The sequence below is a fragment of the Leptonychotes weddellii genome, chromosome 6 (genome assembly GCF_054177405.1).
Source record: "Leptonychotes weddellii isolate Sample4059 chromosome 6, ASM5417740v2, whole genome shotgun sequence".
In the NCBI taxonomy this organism is placed as follows: domain Eukaryota; kingdom Metazoa; phylum Chordata; class Mammalia; order Carnivora; family Phocidae; genus Leptonychotes; species Leptonychotes weddellii.
In genome coordinates, this window is record NC_138374.1 from 79,076,603 (window position 1) to 79,096,039 (window position 19,437).

The 19,437-nt window shown below is 52.9% G+C and overlaps 1 protein-coding gene across 1 annotated transcript in view; it reads left to right on the plus strand.

Moving 5' to 3' along the window:
- The first annotated feature begins 1,414 nt into the window (after positions 1 to 1,414).
- STUM (stum, mechanosensory transduction mediator homolog) overlaps positions 1,415 to 19,437 on the plus strand; it is a 54,433-nt gene continuing 36,410 nt past the window's right edge. Inside the window, exon 1 of the mRNA XM_081824468.1 lies at positions 1,415 to 1,750. Coding sequence (XP_081680594.1) covers positions 1,540 to 1,750 — 211 coding nt within the window. The 5' untranslated portion in view covers positions 1,415 to 1,539. The remainder of the gene's footprint in view (positions 1,751 to 19,437) is intronic.

A 19,437-nucleotide genomic window follows, 5' to 3' on the forward strand; every position in this document is an offset into this window, starting at 1 on the left:
ATCTATTAGACCCTTGAAGACAGAGTCTGGGTTTTACTCCTTCCTAACTCTCCCCAGAACTGGAGTGGTATTAGGCCTTCAATAAGTATGTATTGAATCCTGCTTTGATGTTACAGTCTGAGCCCAGAAAAGGTTCAACGAGTTCTTCTAAGTCATACAGGTAATTAGTGGCTGAGTAGTGACTAAAACTTTCAGTCTCATTCACTCCGACTGCCAGGCCCAAGCTAGTTACTGTGTGTGCATGCACCCGAGTGTGCACATGAGTGTGCATCCACAGTATCATCACTAGTGAGCATTTGCTTTTAAAATTATTTTATTCAGATACCCGTAAAATAATCTGTGGTCTTTCAGCATCCTTCCTCTGGCCCCTGCGCTGATTTAGGGTGGTAAATCACTACTATTCCTGGAGAAGGAGGGTCACAGAGAAGGACATGGATAAACCTTCTCCAGATTATTCAGAAGATTTTCTGAATATCTGGGTAATTCCGACGCATTGAACATCTCCCTAAGGTAGGAGGTGGTTGCTTTCATCCGATCAGTTTTTCCAGGTGTGGAGGTGAGGGCAGCATTATTCAAAAACCCTAATTCAGGGGCGCCTGGGATAAGCCTCGGACCCTTGATCTCGGCTCAGGTCTTGATCTCAGGGTCCAAGCTGGAGCCCGTGTTGGGCTCCAATGCTGGGCAGGGAGCCTACTTAAAAAAAATTCCCCCAAACCCCTAATTCAGTGTGGGGCCTCCCGCCGCGGGCTTGGACACTGCGGCCGAACCCTTTTGCTTCTACTAACTGTCACGTTGTCGACACCAGACGGCGCTGTGTCCTCGCTGGCTTTTGAACTACTACGTCGAGCGCAAAAGGCTAGGTTCGCGTCCAGGACAGTTCAGGGGTTGGTTCCCAGCATTGTTCAACCAGTCTTTTGAACCTGTTTGAAAAGCCGCGTCTCCTGCTTTCAGCTCTATTATCGACTGGAACGAAATCCACTTAAATGGGAATGCGTTGAAGGCCTACTAGGCACCGGGCGCTGTGCGCCCCTGGCCTCAATCCGTCCAGCGTTGTGTGCTTCCTCCAGATGAAAGGACTCAGCTCCCGGCTTTCGCGACAGGGCCGGCCGAGCACACCAGCCCCGTTCGCGGTGTCCCGGGCCGAGGCTGGCGCCCGGCTCACCTGTTCCGGGGAGGCGAGGTGCGTCCATCCCTCCCAGGACCTGAACCGCGCGGGCTCCCTCCGCGTTCCTCTTCTACTTTCCTGCCTCCGCCCGAATCCGTAAGTGGCATTTTGTGGGGGGGCGGGGGGGGAGGCGGAGAAAAGGGCGGGGAAGGGGCCCGGCGGGGAGGGGCGTCGGAGCGCTGTCGCCGAGCGCCGCGCCACCCCCTCCGCCCCGCGCCGGGGTGTGGGCGCGGCGCAGCGCGCTGCAGAGGGCCGGGCGCCTGGGGACGCGGGAGTGCGGGCTTCTCCGTGAGCCGCGCGGCGCCGGAGCACGCTGGCCGCCTGAGCTCGGCGCGGAGCGAGCCGCCGCCACCCGCCCCTGCGCGCGCCGCGCCATGGAGCCTTCGCACAAAGACGCCGAGACGGCGGCGGCGGCGGCGGCGGCGGCGGCGGCGGCGGCGGGTGACCCCCGCGCCGCGTCTTCGTCCAGCGGGGTGGTGGTGCAGGTCCGCGAGAAGAAGGGCCCCCTGCGCGCCGCCATCCCCTACATGCCCTTCCCGGTGGCCGTCATCTGCCTCTTCCTCAACACCTTCGTGCCGGGATTGGGTAAGACGCGGCGGTCGCGACCCCTGCGGCCCGGACCCCGGCGCGGAGGGCACGGGGGACGCCCTCGGGTGGCGCCCGCGCTCCCAGCGCCCCCGGGCGGGTGGCCGAGGCGCGCGGAGTAGGCGCCCGGGGGGAGGCGCGGCGCGAGGCTCCCTGACCCGCCCTTCACCTCCTCCCAACTGTGAGCGTCGTGGTCCGGCCCCAAAAGCCGGAACTTTGCCGGGGACCCGAGGGGTGGGGTGCCGGCGGGCGGCGGCGCGGACGGCTCCGCCCGGCCCCGGCGAGGCTCCGCTCCAGACGCCCCGAAATCCTGCTCCTCGTCGCCGCCACGCGCGCCCTCCCGCGAGCCCCTTCCTTCGAGGGGCGCGGGGCCGGGCCGGGGGAGCGCGGCGGCGACCGAGCTCCCGGGCGTTGGAGAGGTCGGCCGAGCCGGGCTTCGGCGACACCGCGCGAGCCCGCCCGCCTTTGCGGAGTGCGGACCGTGCGGGGGCGAGTGTCCTCCGCCTCCTTCCGGTGTGTCCGCGATTCCGCCAGCACCCGCAGGGCTCGGGTGGGGTGGACGGGGGGCGGTCTCATTAGTTTCAATGCCTGTGGGTTTGCTCCCTTCCGTCCCTTCCGTTCCTGAGAAAGTGGGGAGCGCGCCGATGTAATTCTGTGTGGGACTCTGGCTGCCTGGAGGGCGCCCTGATGGTCCCAGTGTCCCAAGTTTCCCTGACCCTCCCTCTCCTGACCCCACCCCAAATCTCTGTCTGCGTGCCCTCCCCCAACTCCTGGCTCGCCTGCTTGGCACCGGCTGTTCTTGCCGGGAGGCTCCCCCCCCCCCCAAATGCGTGCGGGACTGGAGCGGCAGGCACCTCTGTGCCCTCCCCAGGAGAGAGCCTGCCCCTGCGCCAGCCAGTTGCCAGTGCATGGCTCCAAGTTCCCAAGAACAGGTCAGCTCGAAGCCGTTTGCTGTTTTACTTTGGCCTTTCTCACGGCCTCGCGCTTAGCCAGCTCCCCGGGGCCCGTGCCGTGCTGGTGGTAGGGAAGGTCACACCCATCCACACAGGACGCGTTCACTTTCCCCTCGGGGCTTGCTTGTGCTTGTGCGCTCCCTGGGCGGCTGCGGGGCGCCGGGGCCACAGATCTGTCTGAGCAGGAAGTTAGGTGGGCGGCAGCCATGCTCCCCCCTCGCGGCGCGTCCAGCAGCCTGCCCCTGGGGCCGTGTCACCAGGCCGGCTGTCCACACACTTGGACGCCGCGGGGACAGCTAGCCGTTGTTCGTTTGTGTCAGAAATTCCCACCTGCTGGAGTACAAACGGGGACGCGAAGATCGAGAGCGGGGATGGGTCTTCGTTACACTTTTTTAAAAGTGGTGAAGCAAATGGCACCCTGTACGGTCTTTTGAGGAAACCAATGCATTCTGTTTCCGCCTTGGGAGGGGCTGCCCCAAGCTGCTAATGGGTGGGGGTATCTACCCCCCCACCCCCACCCCGCGGCGGACCACCAGCAGGAGGCCGCAGCTGTGCCCACCTGTGCACCTGTGCAGGCCTCCCCACCGCGGGTTATGCCCCTGCCCTGGGCATCCAGCTCTTTCTTCCCTCTTTGCACCTCCCTTTGTTAGATCAGAACCCTATGGGATTTTTCTAAGAAACCTTTCTGAGAAGCCAGAAGAAAATAAAGGGAAAATTAGCAAACTGCAAAAGTTAATAAAACAGGTGAGCCAAGCGTGTACAGGTTTCTGAATTTTCAAGGACCAAATCCAGGCATGTTTTTCGTTTTGTTTTGCTTGTCATTGTCCACTTTGCTGGCACGCAGGCCCCCGCCCTTCTGCACCCCCAAGGAGGAGCTCCTGATCCTGGGTGGTGTTTCTCACCTGTAAGGCAAGGATGCTTGTCACTCTGGGCTGTGGAGAGGACAGAATGAAATTCTAGAAAGCTCAGGGGTTGGGCGCAGAGGCAGTGCTCCGGGGAGGGTGGGTTCCTCTTGCCCTTGGCCCTTCTGCAGAGCTGAGCACTGCCCCCCACCTCTGGCTGTGCAGGGTGCTTCTTCGGGACCTTGGCTTTGAGTCCTTGTGTATCTCTCTGCTCCCCTCAACCTTCAGTGGAGCCCGGGGTGACAAGGCAGGCCATGCAAAACTCGCAGGCATTTTTTGTTTTGTGTTGTTTTTGTTTTTGTTTTTTTTGTCCTCCATGAGTGGTGTGAGTGGCCCCAGCGCCTGGAAATCATCGCCTTGGCCTAGATCCCCTCCTCTAGGTCCTTCCGGCTTATCTGAAGCTCCCGTGAAAACGGACTATTGATGTCGGGCTCTGCCCTTTTATGAAGTGCGGCTTTTTTCCGATGCATTTGCTCTCACTCATTCAACCAACACAGAGCAACCACTACATACCGGGCTCTGGGGTGTGACAATGAAGAAGTCAGTCGAGGTGTCATAGACTGTTGGGGAAAATGGATGCAACCTTTGTTTGAATTTGATAAATGCTGTCATGGCAGCAAGACCAGAGCGTTTGAGCACAGTTAATTCTTCCTAGGTGGAAGTGGAGTTCAGAGAAAGCTTCCGAGAGGTGTTGCAGGAGGTGAGACCCTGCCCAGGAAATCAGCCACAAGGCCCCAAGCCCTTGCTTGTCTTGACTTCACTCCCACTCTTTGGAAACTGGTCAGACCTTTGGCCCAAAGATCGTTTCTTTTTTCTGGAAACTTCCTTCTCTGCAAGTCTTCTCCTCATTGGCAAATTGAATGGGACAGAGGGGAGGGGGTGGGGGGCTGGATGAAGGCATGTTTTTCCTCTGATGCGGGTGTCTCATGTTCATCTAGCATGAGAAGCCCAGTCCTTACTGTCCCTGGGGCCTTGTCGATGTAAGCAATAGTGCTGTCACTCCATAGAGGGATGCTTCCTCTCCTGGGATTTATGATTTATGGTCACTCTGACTCCTCATTGGAACAATACAAAACAGATAAAAAGAGATGATGGTAGGGGCGCCTGGGTGGCTCAGTCAGTTAAGCATTCGACTCTTGGTTTTCTTGGCTCAGGTCATGATCTCAGGGTCGTGAGATAGGCTTCTCTCTCCCTCTCCCCCTCCCCCCCTGCTCGTGCACATGCACACACACTCTCTCAAACAAACAAACAAATAAATAAATCTTTAAAAACATGGATGCTGGTAAAGAGAGTGCCCCTCCACCTCGTCTTATTCAGTGACACACTACTAACACAGACCGTTGTCAGTAACTTCATAGTCCAAAAAATAGGGCACTTATAAGTTTACACGCAAGTATTCATATATGTAATGAAAGTTCATTGTTATGTCCCAGAATGGACAGAGAGTTTGTCTGTTGGTTACGGGCAAAGTTATACTTTTATATTTAAAAATGTTATCTCTATTGACTGACTCGGTGAAACGAAATTGTTGATAACTCAGATGGTGACAGGGAAGTGGTAGTGGGGAGAGCTTCCCTTGACCGTTGACCATGCCTTCAGACTAATGTTGGCCACAAATCTACTGGAGAATACTCATAGATATTTAATCTATCTCTAATATACTGCCTACTCTTTGACACCCAGCAAAAGTCTGCTTCCCTGGTAAGAGCCCCACAGGCTGGCTCAGCTTCTCTCTGTCTTTCCTCCAGCCCCGAGGCTCAAACTGATGATGAATATTGCCCTATCTTGTGGCATCTACTGCTGACTTTTTAAATTGTTTTTCAAGAGTTTATTTTTTACCTCTGTAAATGTAAGTTCCTTGAAAGCAGCAACCATTTTAAATTTCTCCTTGATATAGTATGCTATATATGAATGAATATTGACTAGAATTATACTCCTGGAATAGGCATTAGAGGTCATCCGGTCCAATGCCTTTATTTTATATGTAAGTGTGGTGGTCCTGAGGATGCAAGGACCAAGGAAGTTTACATCCTATTCAACCTTTTTAAGGCAGTTATTTAAGTATGTATTTCAGTAAAACCAGAGAGAAAATCAAGAGAGAAGATACGAGATCCAGGAAACAAGGGATCCAATTCAGGGCAGCCATGAAAATCGAGGATAAAATTGTTCAGCGGGCCTGAGAGCAGGCAGTCTTCTTTAGAGTGGGAGGATGAAGGCCCCAGGAAAGAGTTCTCCGAGAATGGTGTGAGAAGGGGACATTCCATAGAGCTAAGAGTATTACTGGGACTGCCAGAAATTAAACCTTGGATGAAAAACAGAAGGCAATTAGTAACAGCAGTAAAGACAAAAGGCTATGCAAAAGCATTAAGATCCAAAAATGAAGCAAAATGCCCAATTAGATCAGAAGGTCAGCAGACTTCACAAAAGAAGAAGAAAAATATTCCAAACAACAAATGGAATGAGAAAGAATTTGGAGGATATTGGGGATACAGTGTAGAAAGCACATGTTTCTTCCACCAACAATAAAAAAAGAGATGTAATCAGCAACTTCAGGGAGATGAAAAATTTTTCATGAAAGGCATAGCTCAAATATGAAGCAAATCAAAATGTGGCCTGATATGGAGCAAATGATGGAATATATAAAAAAGGCTCTTCGAAGTGCATAGGGTCTGTGCCATTGGCACAGTGGTGCACAATATGGGCTCTTAGCACCTCTTTGATTCTGCAGCAAAGAATATTTGCTTAGTCATAATAATATAAATGCTGCTCGGTGGTTTTCAGCTTTTAAAAGCAACCACAGACAAGGCACTGAAGCCTGCTTAATAATAGCTATAAAGGAAGATGTAAAGTTTCTCCACCTTCACAATATAAAATGACAACTATAGCTTCTAGAAGTTGGCAGGTGGGTTGTGATAGGTTATTGTTCCCAATTATTCACTGTCCTCCCTGAAAAGAGGATGGCACATCCCCACCTGATGCCACATGGCTTGCCATGCTTCCTGTGGGAGGGAGGGGAATATTTCCTTCCCTGCCCACTGATAACGGGTTTGGCCATGTGACTTGCTTTGGCCAATCGAATGTGAGTAGCAGTGACATATGCAATGACTGAGCAGACACTTTAAGAGGCATTGTGAGGTTCTGGCATTGGTCTTCTCTTTCTCTCATGAGAGTGGCAGGTCTCAGATGGGGCTGCTCTTCAGTCTGCCTCCCAGAATAAAAAGGGACATCAGAAGTACAGCACAGCATGTCACATGAATAAGAAATAAACGTGAGTTGCCGAGATTTTGTAGTAATTAGCATTGTTACTGTCCTAGTGCACCCTACCAAAGCTGACTGACATGGAGAGGGTAGGGTAGAGGTGTGAATACCCTCCTCGTACAAAGGGCAGGGGAGAATCAAGGGATGCTGTCCGTCATTTGCAGATCAAGACATAAAGGTTACCAAGGTGATCAGTGGATGAACCGAAATAAGGCTATGTTGGGACAGTGGAATAATAGTGGGTCAATGATATACTGGGATAGTATTGGGACAGGAGCAACAGGAAGATGAGGGCTGATGTAAGTTAGCTGATCTTACATATCATAGCAGAAAGTCAATGTCTAATGTTGATAAAACATGAAAAAGCAATATAAGTATACTCTGGAGATTAGAAAAACATCAGAAGAATTCCCACTCTTTCTGATATCACCATTGTTTCTTTACCAACTGGCTCATTCCCAGCAGTGTACATACATGCTGACCTTGTCCCCCCCCCTTTTAAAAATAGCCTCTTTTGATCTTCTACCCCTCTCCCGCCACTGCCCTTTACAGTATAGTTCCCTGCAGGAGTTACCTGGATTGGCGGTCACTGATCCCTCTCCTCTCGCTTTCTCTTGAACCCACTGTAGTCATTCTGCGTCCGCCACTCACCTGAATTGTACTTTTCAGGATCCCCAGCACCTCGGGGTTGCTAAATCTCGTGGCCAGATCTCTGTCTCCTTCTCCTGGAGCGCTCAGTAGCATTGGACACAGTACCTGTTCCCTCCTTAAAACACTGTCTTCCTCTGGCTTCTGGAACACTCCCCTCTCCTGGTTTTCTCTGTGCCTCACAGTGCCTTCTCTGTCTCCCTTGCTTGTCTTGGCAGCCTCCAACCTTGGGAGTCCCTGGGCACTCGGGGCTCTTGATCTTGGCCTTCTCTTTGACCTTGCTCTTCTTCCTGCCTACACTGGCCCCTTTGATGGTTTCTCCTGGCTTTCTCTTGCATCTTTATGATGATCACTCCTAAAGTCAGATCTCCTGCTCAGACCTCCCCCTGGACTCCGGAGTCTTACACCCAGCTGACTTCCCAGCATCTACACTTGCAACCCACCAGGCATCCGAGACTTAACTCACCTAAAGCCAAGCTCCTGATGTTCTTCTCCAGGCCTGCTTCTCCCTTCTTTATCCCCCTCGAAGCAAATGGCATCCTTCCAGGAGCTCAGGCCAAAAACCCGGACTCATCCTTGACTCCTCTTTTTCTCGCACCCCACGCCCAATCTGTCTGGGAATGCTCCTGGCTCTGCTTTCAAAATCAATTCAGCATCTGACCACTTCTTACCACACTGCTTCTGCCTTGCTGGTCCAAGCCCCATCTCCTCCTAAATGGTTGCCATGGGCCCGTAAGTGGTCTGCTCACTTTTATTGATGTTCCTCGTGGTCTTTCTTCAACATGGCCACCAGGGCAATCCTTTGAAAACACGAGTGAGTCGGATCAGGTCATCATTTGAGCTGGAAACCCTCCAAAGTCTCCATGTCACTTAGAGCAAAAGCTCAAGCTTTTATCATAACCCACAAGGCCCTGGGTCAGAACTTTCCCAAAGAAATATGACATGAGCCACAGGTGTAATCTAAAATTTCCTAGTACCTATATCATAAAACCCTAAAAGGAAGAGGTGAAATTACCTTTACTAGTATATTTATTTAACTCAGTATATCCAATATATTTATCATCCAGTGCACGTCAATCAAAATTATTAATGAAATGTTTACTATTTCTTTTTTACATACTACGTTTTCAAAGCCTTACAGCACGTCTCAGTTTGGACTAGCCCCGTTCCAGGGCCTGCAGCTGCAGAGCATCTGCCACCTCCTGTCCTTTGGATTCACCTCCCACTCCTCTCCCTCTCGCTCCCTCGGTTCCAGCCCCACTGGCCTCCTTGCCATTCCTCGGCTATTTGAAGAGGCACCTTCGCACTTCAGAGGGTTTGCATTTGCTGTTCCTTCTGCCTGGCAGACTCGTCCCACAGATATCTATGTGGCTCGCTCATTCACGTCCCGAGGGCTTTGCTCCAATGTCACGGACTCAGCAAGGCCGCCTGTGTTGGGGGTGCCGGGGCCCCCACAACCAGCACCAAAGACTGGGTGGCTTAAGCAACAGGAATTTATCTTCTCGCTCCTGGAGGCTGGGCTGGTTTCTCCTGGGGCCTCTCTGCCTGGCTTGTAGACGGCTGTCCTCACGCTGTCTTTGCTCTGTGCGTGCTCGTGTCTGCGTCCTAATTTCCCCTTCTTTTAAGGACTCAAGTCATACTAGATTAGGGTCCACCCAAAGACCTCATTTTAACTTAATCACCTCTTTAAAGATCTTATCTTCAGAGATGCCGGACTCTTGGCTTCTTCAGCTCAGGTCATGATCTCGGGGTCGTGGGATCGAGCCCCGTGTTGGGCTCCCTGCTCAGCGGGGAGTCTGCTTGAGGTTCTCTTCCTCTGCCTCCCTACCCACCCCCCCCGCCAAATAAATGAAAGAATCTTTTAAAAAAAAAGATCTTATCTCCAAATACAGTCACAGTCTGAGGTGCTGGGGGTGAGGACTTCAACCTGTGGATTTTGAGGGGACACAGTTCAGCCCAAACACCCTCCCAGATGATCTTACTTAAGACAGCAGCTCTCCCCCTCCTCCCCACTCTCCCTCCTCCCCGCAGGCCCTACCTTTCCCTACTTCCTTTTCCTCGAGAGCACTCTCGCTATCAAACATGCTGTATATTTAACTTATTTTCTCTATTGTCTGTTTTTTGTTTGGTTGGTTTTGGTCTGTTCTGTTCATTGCTGTATCTCTGCACCCTAGAACAGTGCCTCGTTCATGACGGGGGCTCCATAAATAGAAGTGCTTGCCTTTGGGAAGCTGGACTCAGCAACGAGAGCTCTCTGAGTATTGCTGGCCCCTAAAAGCCCTTTTTTCTCTGTTTGATTTTTTTAAAACTGTATACCTGTATTACTTGCCTTTTTTTTTTTTTTGGATAGGAATCAATGCCACGGAAAGAGAAGGGGCTTTTATGTGTCACTGATAGGAATGTAAATTGGGACATATTTTCTGGAAACCAGTTTGGCACTTAGGTATCAAGAGTCTTCAAATGTTCATATGCATTAGGTCAGTAATCCCACTTGCAGGAACTCATCCTAAGAAAACAATCAAAAACAGGGACAGAAAGTTATGCATAAAGATGTGCCAGGAAGCCTTATTTGTAACATTGAAAATTATAAACAAACCTGGGTGCCTGGCTGGCTCGGTGGGCGGAGCGGGTGACTCTTGATCTCAGGGTTGTGAGTTCAAGCTCCACGTGGGACGTAAAAATGACTTTATAAAAATGGTATTATAAATAAACCCAGATGACAACAATAGAAGGATGGTAGAATATTATTTACCCCTTGAAATGGTGTTTACAAAGAGTTTCTGACGGTGGGGCAGCAAGTTTTAGGGGGAAATGGGAAAAACATAGTTTGAAATTGTGCAATCCGTAGGATCTCAAGTCTTTGGTATTTTGTGGATTCTAAGGCACCTCCTTTCCCCACAGTGTGGATGTTTCTGAACGTGAGACTGATACCAAGAGAAATGGTTTCTTTCTTTTCTTCCTTTCTTTCCTAAAAAGTTGTTGCTAAATTCACAGTGTGTTTCATGATCAGTGGAATCTTAAAATCAAGAGCATACAAGGTAGAAGACAGATGGGTAGATAAAACCAGACGACACCGAGATGTTAACAGGTGGGGAGCGCCTGGGGGCTATTTTCTTCTTCATACTTTTACACATTTCCCAAATTTTCTAAAACGAACACAAAATGTATTACTTTTGTAATTAGAAAAACTGAATCAGCATTGTCTTGAGCAAACTCCTCCTGTAAGGTTACGACGGTCTAATGCAAGTACGGCACTGTTTTCACAACGGTGAAGGGCTGGGAAATGCCTGGGACAGTGGGGTCCCCGCAGGATCGTTTATGATCAGTGTCCATGCGGCGCCGGGTCAGGTGTGGCAGTAGGTCAGAGGCCCCCTGTCACTCTCGGGAGCCGAGGGACACGTGCTCCGTGAGTCTCCCGTGGGATGTGTCCCACTGTGGCTTGGGTCAGGGTGACCGGGTCACATTCAGGAATGCCAATAGTGTCCCTATTTCCTCTGAGGTGTTGCAAGGGACTGAGCTGCTGGAAGTGGTGAGCCAGCAGATGCTACTGAGGAAGTCTGTGTTTCCATCAAGTGTCGCCGAGTGCTGTGCAGAGGAGAGTGACTTCCGAGTGCCTCCAGCAGCGTGTCACTGGCCAGGCGAGCAGCGTGCCCCTACTGTGCGCCAGGTCCGTGTTTGGGCTGAGAACCACAGTCGAGGCAGATGCGGTCCCCTCCCTCAAGGAGCTGACCGGCTGATGGGAGGTGCGCTGTCATGAATGGGTGTGCGAGTTACTGGAGGCCGGGCCACCTGAATGCAGTCACGGCGGTGAGGGAGTGCTTTCCGCCACAGCTGGCTAGCCGGGAAGTGAGCAATGGGCTGAAACAGAACGACCCGGACGGCAGGGAACAGAGTAACATTTCCAGCTGTGTGTCCGATTCCTGAAGCCCCAAACATCCTGGAAGCTGGAGACCTCAGAGTTGGCTCTGGTTCTCAAGAGCACGGAACCCTGAGCAGGTCCCTTCACCTCCCTGAGCCTCCACATCCCTGTTGGTAGACTGGGGCTCAGGACTCCCGCTAGGCCACCTCACAAGGTCACTGTGTTCTGTTAACCACTAGTTAACATCGGCCAAATGTCCTTTGTTCCCAAGGTCATTTCTGGGCCCCCTCCCAGGGTGGGCAGGACCCCCCCGTAAGTGCTTCCTGGTCCCTCAGAGCCGAGACCTGCCTCACACACCCAACACGCTGGGGGTGTCCCCCAAACCCAGGGCCCGAGGCTGACTTTACTGTTGGGTGAGAGGCTGTAGGAGCATGACTGGTGATGAGTGTGCGCACATGTGTGCGTGTGCATTGCACACACAAAGGCCACCACACGCTTTACCTTTACATGAGGCACATGTGGGTGGCACAGAGCCTTGAAACCCCGTCACCTGGGCCAGGTGGAGGAGGCCTTGGCAGGATGTACGTCGGGCAGGTGTGTCTTCAGCGTGGGAGCTTCCTGGGAGAACGGGGTGCGGGGCCTCCATGCCCCAGGCTGAGCCATGCTAACCAGGAACGGAGTTTCTAAGGGGACGCTGAAGCAATGGTGTGGGGACAGCATTTTCTTATTCAAACAGCAGAACACAGGGATATATTGGGCATTTATTCAAACTCATCAGAGAGACTGTTTTCTTGGCCGGAGTAGCTGACACAAGACAGGGCTGTTCCGGAACCGGGAACGTGGGGCAGGTCCAGCTGGGGTGCTCTGGGGGAGCTACGCATCCCATGGGCTTTGGTCGTTGTTGACTGGAAAGCCTGACGGCCATGCCAAGATAATTTGGTGTTTGTGGAGAACAGCCCATCCAAAGACCTCCACAAAGGAAATGGCCCAACATTCCCAGGACCAGGCAGCCTTAAGGCGGCTCCAGTCCCTGCATTTTACCTAAGAGGGGGTCCCTCCATCCCTGGCGCCCTGACCCCGCAGTGTCACCTTGCTGACACCTGCAGAGGCCCTCCTGCCACCTCAGGGCTGCTTGTCGTGGGTGCCTAATTGCTGTAATTGCCACTTTTCGAATGAAACGTGTGCATGGGCCTTCCAAAGTCTGGGGAGGGACGACGTGCCAGGGACCCGTCAGTTTCCCGTCCCTGCTCGTCCTCCCTCGTGATGGCCCGCGCAGGGGGTCCCTGGCACCTCCTTCTCAGGACCCATGGATGGAGCCAGTCCAGGGGCGCCACGTCCCCGACAGCATTTGCTCACTTCCTGTCTGTGTGTCACATTCCGGTGATTCTCGTGCTGTGTCAGTTTTCCTTACCACATCGGCTCTAGCGGGCTGTGATCCGTGATGGTGACGCCGAAAGCTCACACGGTTCGCACTGGGCAGTAACAAAGTCTTTCTAAATTAAGGTATGTGCTTTGTTTTGGACCCAATGCTGTTGCACACCCAATAGGCTGCAGTAGAGTGTGAACATGACTTCTCTGTGTCCTGGAAGCCGAGCAGCGCATTTGACTTGCTTTTTTGTGACCGTTGCCTCGTTGTGGAGTTCTGGCGCCCACCCCGCCGGATCTCCCAGGGCTACCTGCCCACACCGGAACAGTCACCCAGTGTCCCATTCCGTGGTTTTCAGCCAGTTCCTCGTCTTTTGTGCCTGCCCCTGCCCCGTCTTCCAATCCTACTCCCTGACCGCCTTCTTTCAGATCCTAGGACGCGTGATGTGACAAGAACACATGAGTACAGGTGGCTTCGAGGAAGCTTCTGCGTGGGGGCTTGCTGCCCGGGGGTGGTGGGGGCAGGAACCTGCGTCTGGGTGGGCTGGGCGCACGTCAGTGCGGCGGCCAGGCGCATGCAGGCAGCCAGCCTGGAGGCTCCCGAGCCCAAGAAGCATCTGGAAGCCAGGAAGGAAAACATGACAGCATGGCGCCAGAGAAGAAGCTGAGCCCCAGGGCCTGTCCCAGGTGCACAGACACCCTCCCCGTGGGGACAGGCCAGCTGTGGCCGCACTGTGCGAGGGACACGTGTCCTCCTTGGGCCTGGCTGTAGGAGCCACTCGACGGATGTGGGCCCTCCCGGGTCACAGGGTGGTCAGTGTGGCCGGGGCACGACGTTGCTGTACACACAGGGTCTGTGTCCCCAGATGCCATCTCTGCTTGCGTCTTGGCTCTGACCACTTCCTCTTCTGCTCTGAAGCCTTCGACAGCTCCTGCCGTCCACGGGCCCAGTTCCTACTGTCCACGGGCCCAGTTCCTACTCTGCACGGGGCCCACGGGACCCAGTGAACTGTCCCCGCCCTTCCCCACTGGTTTCTTTAGTCCAGCGGGGCCACTTGCTTTCATACGGTGCTCCTGTGCCTGGGACCGCCAGCCCCCATCGAGGGCAGCGCCTGCCCTAGCTGTCAAGGCCCACCTCAGATGGCCTCCTGACCCCTCTGTGCAGTGAGCTCCCCCTTCCAGGACTGTCAAGCCACTTAGGATGTTCCTCATGCTCCCCGGAAATTCTGGTTGTGTGTATGTATATATATATATATATATATATTTTTTTTTTTTTTTAAGTTTTATTTATTTAAGTCATCTCTACACCCCACGTGGGCCTCGAACTCACGATCCCGAGATCAAGAGTCGTGCGCTCCTCGGACTGAGCCGGCCATGCACCCCTCTGTTGTCTTAGTCTTCCGTGAATCGTTTCCTTGAGGGTTGGGGCTGTGCGTGACTTACCCTCTGCCTCGCCGGGCGCCTAGCACCCCTGTTGCAATCAAGCTGAACTAAATGCGTCCTGATTTCTGGCTGTAAATGTGGGGCAGAGAGCGGGTCCTTGTTCCTCGAATCTAGTGACCCCAAACATGACACAGGCTTTCATGTCACTCCTCAGCCTTCCCAGCTCAGAGGGAAGTGAGGGACAGAGTTCTCATGGCTGCAGGCAGGATGGGGGTGTGCTGTCTCTGAGGGGTCCTTGGTGTCCCAGCCACTCAGGGAAGGGCCATGGGGCAGAGGAGGGATGTTGCCTGCCCCTTTGCTGGGTCAGAGCACCTGCTCTGTGGGGGGTTCACTGGGACAGTCACGAGCTTACTGAGAAGAGCCGGGCCACCATCCATCCTTTCAAGTGGTATACCCAATGGCTGAGAAGGGGGGAGGGGGGCAGTGGAGATGATCAATCTCAGTAAACCGTTTTAATAAAGATTGGTTTGGGCAATAGCCATCAAATTAAATCTAGGGGGAAATTTTGATGGGAAACAGGATATTTGCATGATCTTTAAGTGCCTCCACAGAATGCTTCTAACTTGTAAAGAGAAAAGTGATACAGCATCTTGACTGAGTGAACAGAATAACATCGCCTGGACCTTGAAAACATTACACCAGATGAAGGAAAGCAGTCACAAAAGACCCCACACTGTACGACTGCATTTATATGGACAATCTAGAATTGACTGATGCGTAGAGGTGGAGGGCAACTTGGCTGAGGAGTGTGGCTGGGAGCACATGGGAGGGACTGTTAAGGCGTAGCAGGGGTTCTTCTGGGGTAGCAAAAATGTCCTAAAAGTGATTGTGCTTGGTTGCACACCGAATTATTAGATGGGCAAATGTTATGATATGTGAATTATAGCCCAATGAAGTGGTTAAAAGATTAGCATTACCGAGGTGGGACAGATGGACATCGCATGTCTCCTGGTGGGATCTCCTGTGCAGGATCCCAACCCAGGGTGCATGACCCAAATCTTCTGAGGAAGGAACCAGAGAAGCCCAAACTGAGGGGCATTCAACAAAATACCTAGCTGGTATTTTTCAAAAACATCATTGTCATGAAAGATTAAAGAAGACTAAACAAACTTGAGAACTAAACGTAAAGCATAATCTTGGATTAGATCCCGTACCGGAGGAAAAAAGAATCCCAAGAAAGACGTCTTTGAGACAATTGGCAAAACTGGAATATGGGCTGTCAATTAGATAAATATCATATCCATGTTACGATTTCCAAAAGACAGTAACTGTGCTACAGATATGTAAAAACACAGCTTTGTTGCTAGAAACACACTGAGGTTTAAGGGGTGAAGAGCCATGATGTATGCCGCCTATTTACAAAGGGTTCAGGAAAAATAAATAATAATATGGAAGAAAGAGAATGACAAATGTAGCAAAGTATTAAGAATTGGTAATCTGGGTAAAGGGTAGATAGGAGTTCCCCGTATTATTCGTGAAACTTTTCTGCAAGTGTGGAAGTATTTGAAAAGAAAAATTATAAAATTATATAGTTAAAAGCCAAATACACTCAGACATTTCAGACGTAGCAGTTACAGCTAAATCCTAAGTACTGTAAGCTCTTTCTTATCACCGAAGGTCTGCCAGTTCTCACTAACTCAGGGGCCATCTGGGGCCACAGGGACAGAGTCCTGGTGAAGTGGCATATTGGCGTGCAGGGCCCAGACCCCCAGAAGAGATTTTCCCCAGGACTCGTACCATTTAAATCCCAAGGTCACGCAAAAGTTTATTGCAGCCCTTTGGGAGCGTGAGCTTTTCCTCTACCCCACCAGCGCAGGCCGGGGTATAACAGAAACGAGTTTCCCAGGAGGCTGGGAGATACAGTGGGTGCATAGTGAGCTGCCCTTGCAGTGGCTGGTTGGGACTAAACCCACTGCTTGTGCGGCCTGCCTCTGGGGTCGACCAGGAATCCAAACACTGCAGCCAGAGCTGGGGCAGATCCCAATGCCACAGATCTCTTTTGGAGAAGTCTTATTTCTTGGTTATTCCTGTTTGACATTTCCCTATGGAGTCCAAGAGTCATTCGTGGACCTCAAAGAAACCAACCTCAAACCAACCGCCAATGAGCATGCCAGGAGAGTGAGGGAGAGCCTCCCCTTAGCCTTGGCTGCTCTCAGGCGTCCTGTGGTTGAACATGCGAGTGGAATCCTTCCAGAAATCACTCTGTGGCCTGACTCAGAGGTGGGAAAAAACAAACAAAATCATAACCATCTTAGGCCCCAATAACTGGGGTTCTTAGAAGTTCAGAGCAGAAAGGGGGCCGTGGAGGACGCACCAAAGTTGCAGGTTGGGTGAGGGCAGGTTTGGCCGGTCTTGGGCCTCCGTGCCTGGGGCTGGGCTCCGAGTTTGATACATCCTGATAAGAGGGGCCTCAGTGCTTGGGAACTGGTTTGAACTGAAGGAAAGCAGAGAAAAGCCATGGCTTTGGCAAGATACCGATGGCTCGCGCCCACTCTTGGATGGGACTGTTGTGTGTTTTATCTTTCCTGCTAGCTCTCACTTGAGCCCCATGAAACCGATGCCGAGGGATGTTCTCGATCTCCCTGTGTAGATTCTCAGGCATGCCTGGAGACCGACCAAAGCACTCCTTGAAGGCAGACCAGGGGAAGGCAGCGGGTGAGCACCTTGGTCTCCCCAGTGCTGTTTGCATCCCATCATTTCACATTCTGTTTGGGGTTCCCCACACACCACCCCCAGCCATCAGGGGACTGGGCATCAGCACCAGTCGTGATTCTTAACCCAAATCTGAAGATCATTAACACTGGCTGGCGGTAGGAGGTGGAGCAGTGGGTAAAGTGTGCTTTAAAACCGAGCATCTGGGGCGCCTGGGTGGCTCAGTTGGTTAAGCGACTGCCTTCGGCTCAGGTCATGATCCTGGAGTCCCAGGATCGAGTCCCACATCCGGCTCCCTGCTCGGCAGAGAGTCTGCTTCTCCCTCTGACCCTCCCCGCTCTCATGTGCTTGCTCTCTCTCATTCTCTCTCTCTCAAATAAATAAATGAAAAAATCTTTAAAAAAAAATAATAAATAAATAAAACCGAGCATCTAATCTTTTGGATCATCTGGCCTACCTGCTGCTCTCATTTCTGGCTTTCCCGTTTATCCTGTGGGTTGGTCTTGTCTCTTTGATGACACCTTTTCTGTGTGTCTTCCCCAACTGTTGGTCCAGTGCAGAGTGCACAGCGGGATCCCAGCATAGCTGCTGACCCATAACGAGCTGGGAAGGAGAGCTGAGAGCCCATATCCCGGCTTCTCCTTCCAGCTCTGCCACGAGGGCAGCCGTGGGCTGATGGAGCTCACCGTCCTTGTCTAGGCCCCACTTCGTACCTGTCCGAAGCAGGGGTGCTTACTAGTCCTGCCTCTTTTTGCCGAGATTCAAAGATATCAGATCAGGGCCATAGGCACCTTGTACCTTTAAGTCAGGAGGTGAATGGAGGCTCCACTGGTCGCTTGTCTGGCTGGTCCTGGCTGATTTCATGCTTTCAGGCTCTGAAGGAGTGAGCCCTGCCCTTGCAGAGGTGGGCAGGAGAGGACCCTTCCACCGCCTGTCTCCCTGGCCCCGCATCTCTTCCCTGGCCTGCCCTGGGCTCCTGCATGCTGACCTGCCTCACCTGCTGCAGGTGTGTTGGACAATGGGAGGCCCTGGCAGGGGAGGGAGGGGAAGGGGTGAGAGGTCGTGTGTTGGCTCCTCCGGCTTCCTGCCTATGACCGTGGCTTCTGCCCTCCGGCCCTCTCCGGACTCAGACAACACCCCCTTCTCTCTCCCTGGGCCTTCAGGCCCGGCCTGGGACCGGCCTCCTGCTGCTGCAGGCCCCCAGCACTTCACTCTCCCCGTGGGTCCCCCACCCCAGACCTTTGTCAAAGCAATAGCCCCTTCGTTAAGAGCCTGGCTCAAGCCTGATTCCTGCCGGGACCCCCTGGGTGCAGAGCTGGTTGTTGCCAGCGCCCCCTTCACGGGGCTGGGGGATACCAACCCGCCAGCTTGGCACCACGACCGCCCCCACCCCTCATTTTCCTACAGAAGTTGGTTCTAGCACAGTCTTCCTCATGGAAGCTCTGGAACAGCCCGTACACCGAGCCAGAGCTTCCTGCTGGCTGGGGAGTGTGGGCGTCCAGCTTCCAAATGGCTCTCGTGCTCGTGACTCGCCGCATTCCCGGGGGGCCGGGGCCAGGCTGAGCGCAACGCCCTGGCGTCCCAGCCGGGGTCCTCCTCCCTGCATCCTGTACGGTGTTCATGCTCTTGCCTCATGACCAGCCTCAGCCCAGCTCCTCTGGGCGGTTGTGGGCTGGGTGCTTGGTTCCCGAAGCTCCGGGCTGACCTCGCCTTGCAGGGAGGCCAGGCTTCGGAAGCTCTGCCATCCTGGGAGTGCCCTCGTCGCCTCCACCTGGGGCCCTCCTCGGCCTGGGGCCCCCCTTCTCTTGCCTTTCCCTCCAGACCACCACCTACTCCGCCTCCCCCCTTCCCCACGGGCTGTAGACCTCCAACTTGGAAGAACTCACTCCCCATCCATTGGTGATACTTAGGGACCCGTCTCCACCACGATGGTCACTTTGGAAGAGGCACCATCTGGCCACTGCTGGCACCCCTCTTTCGCTTCCCGAGATAGCCAGAAGGCACCACAAGCCAGTCACCACCTCTGTCCAATGTACTTTCCGCTCCCTAAGACCCAGTGTTTTGCTTTTCGCCCCCCGCCCCATTCCTTTCCGCTCCCCACTGTTTGGAGCCTGGGACCTGGGAAAGAATGAAGTCCTTATTGCGTGGTTTGATTTTTCTTCCTCCTGGCACAGAAAGAACTCCCAGTGTTTGAGCTGCTAAGGCCCCCAGTGATTCCTCGTTATGAGAAGAGTCATCAAAACACACCCGTTATGCATTAAGTCTTCACAAAAGACACCAAAGATTAGCGCACCATCTACTTGCAAGGAGCCCCTTTGCTAGCCATACCAATTACGTTTTTAAGAAGCAGAGGGGTTCGAGTTGGGTTCTTCTGAATCTGGTTTTCTCCCCCTCCTTGTGATTTGTATGCAGACTTCCGAGAGGCAGGTTTTATAATACAGATTCAGCCAGGCTAAATCACAGCGGCAGAACCTTATGCAATGGCTAAAAACCTATGAGTTAAACATGGAATAGTCTTGCAGAGTGGAGAAGGTAATAACATCAGGGATGTGAAAATAGAAAGTAAAAAATTAGTATTTCAGGAATGCAGGTCTCTTACCCACATTT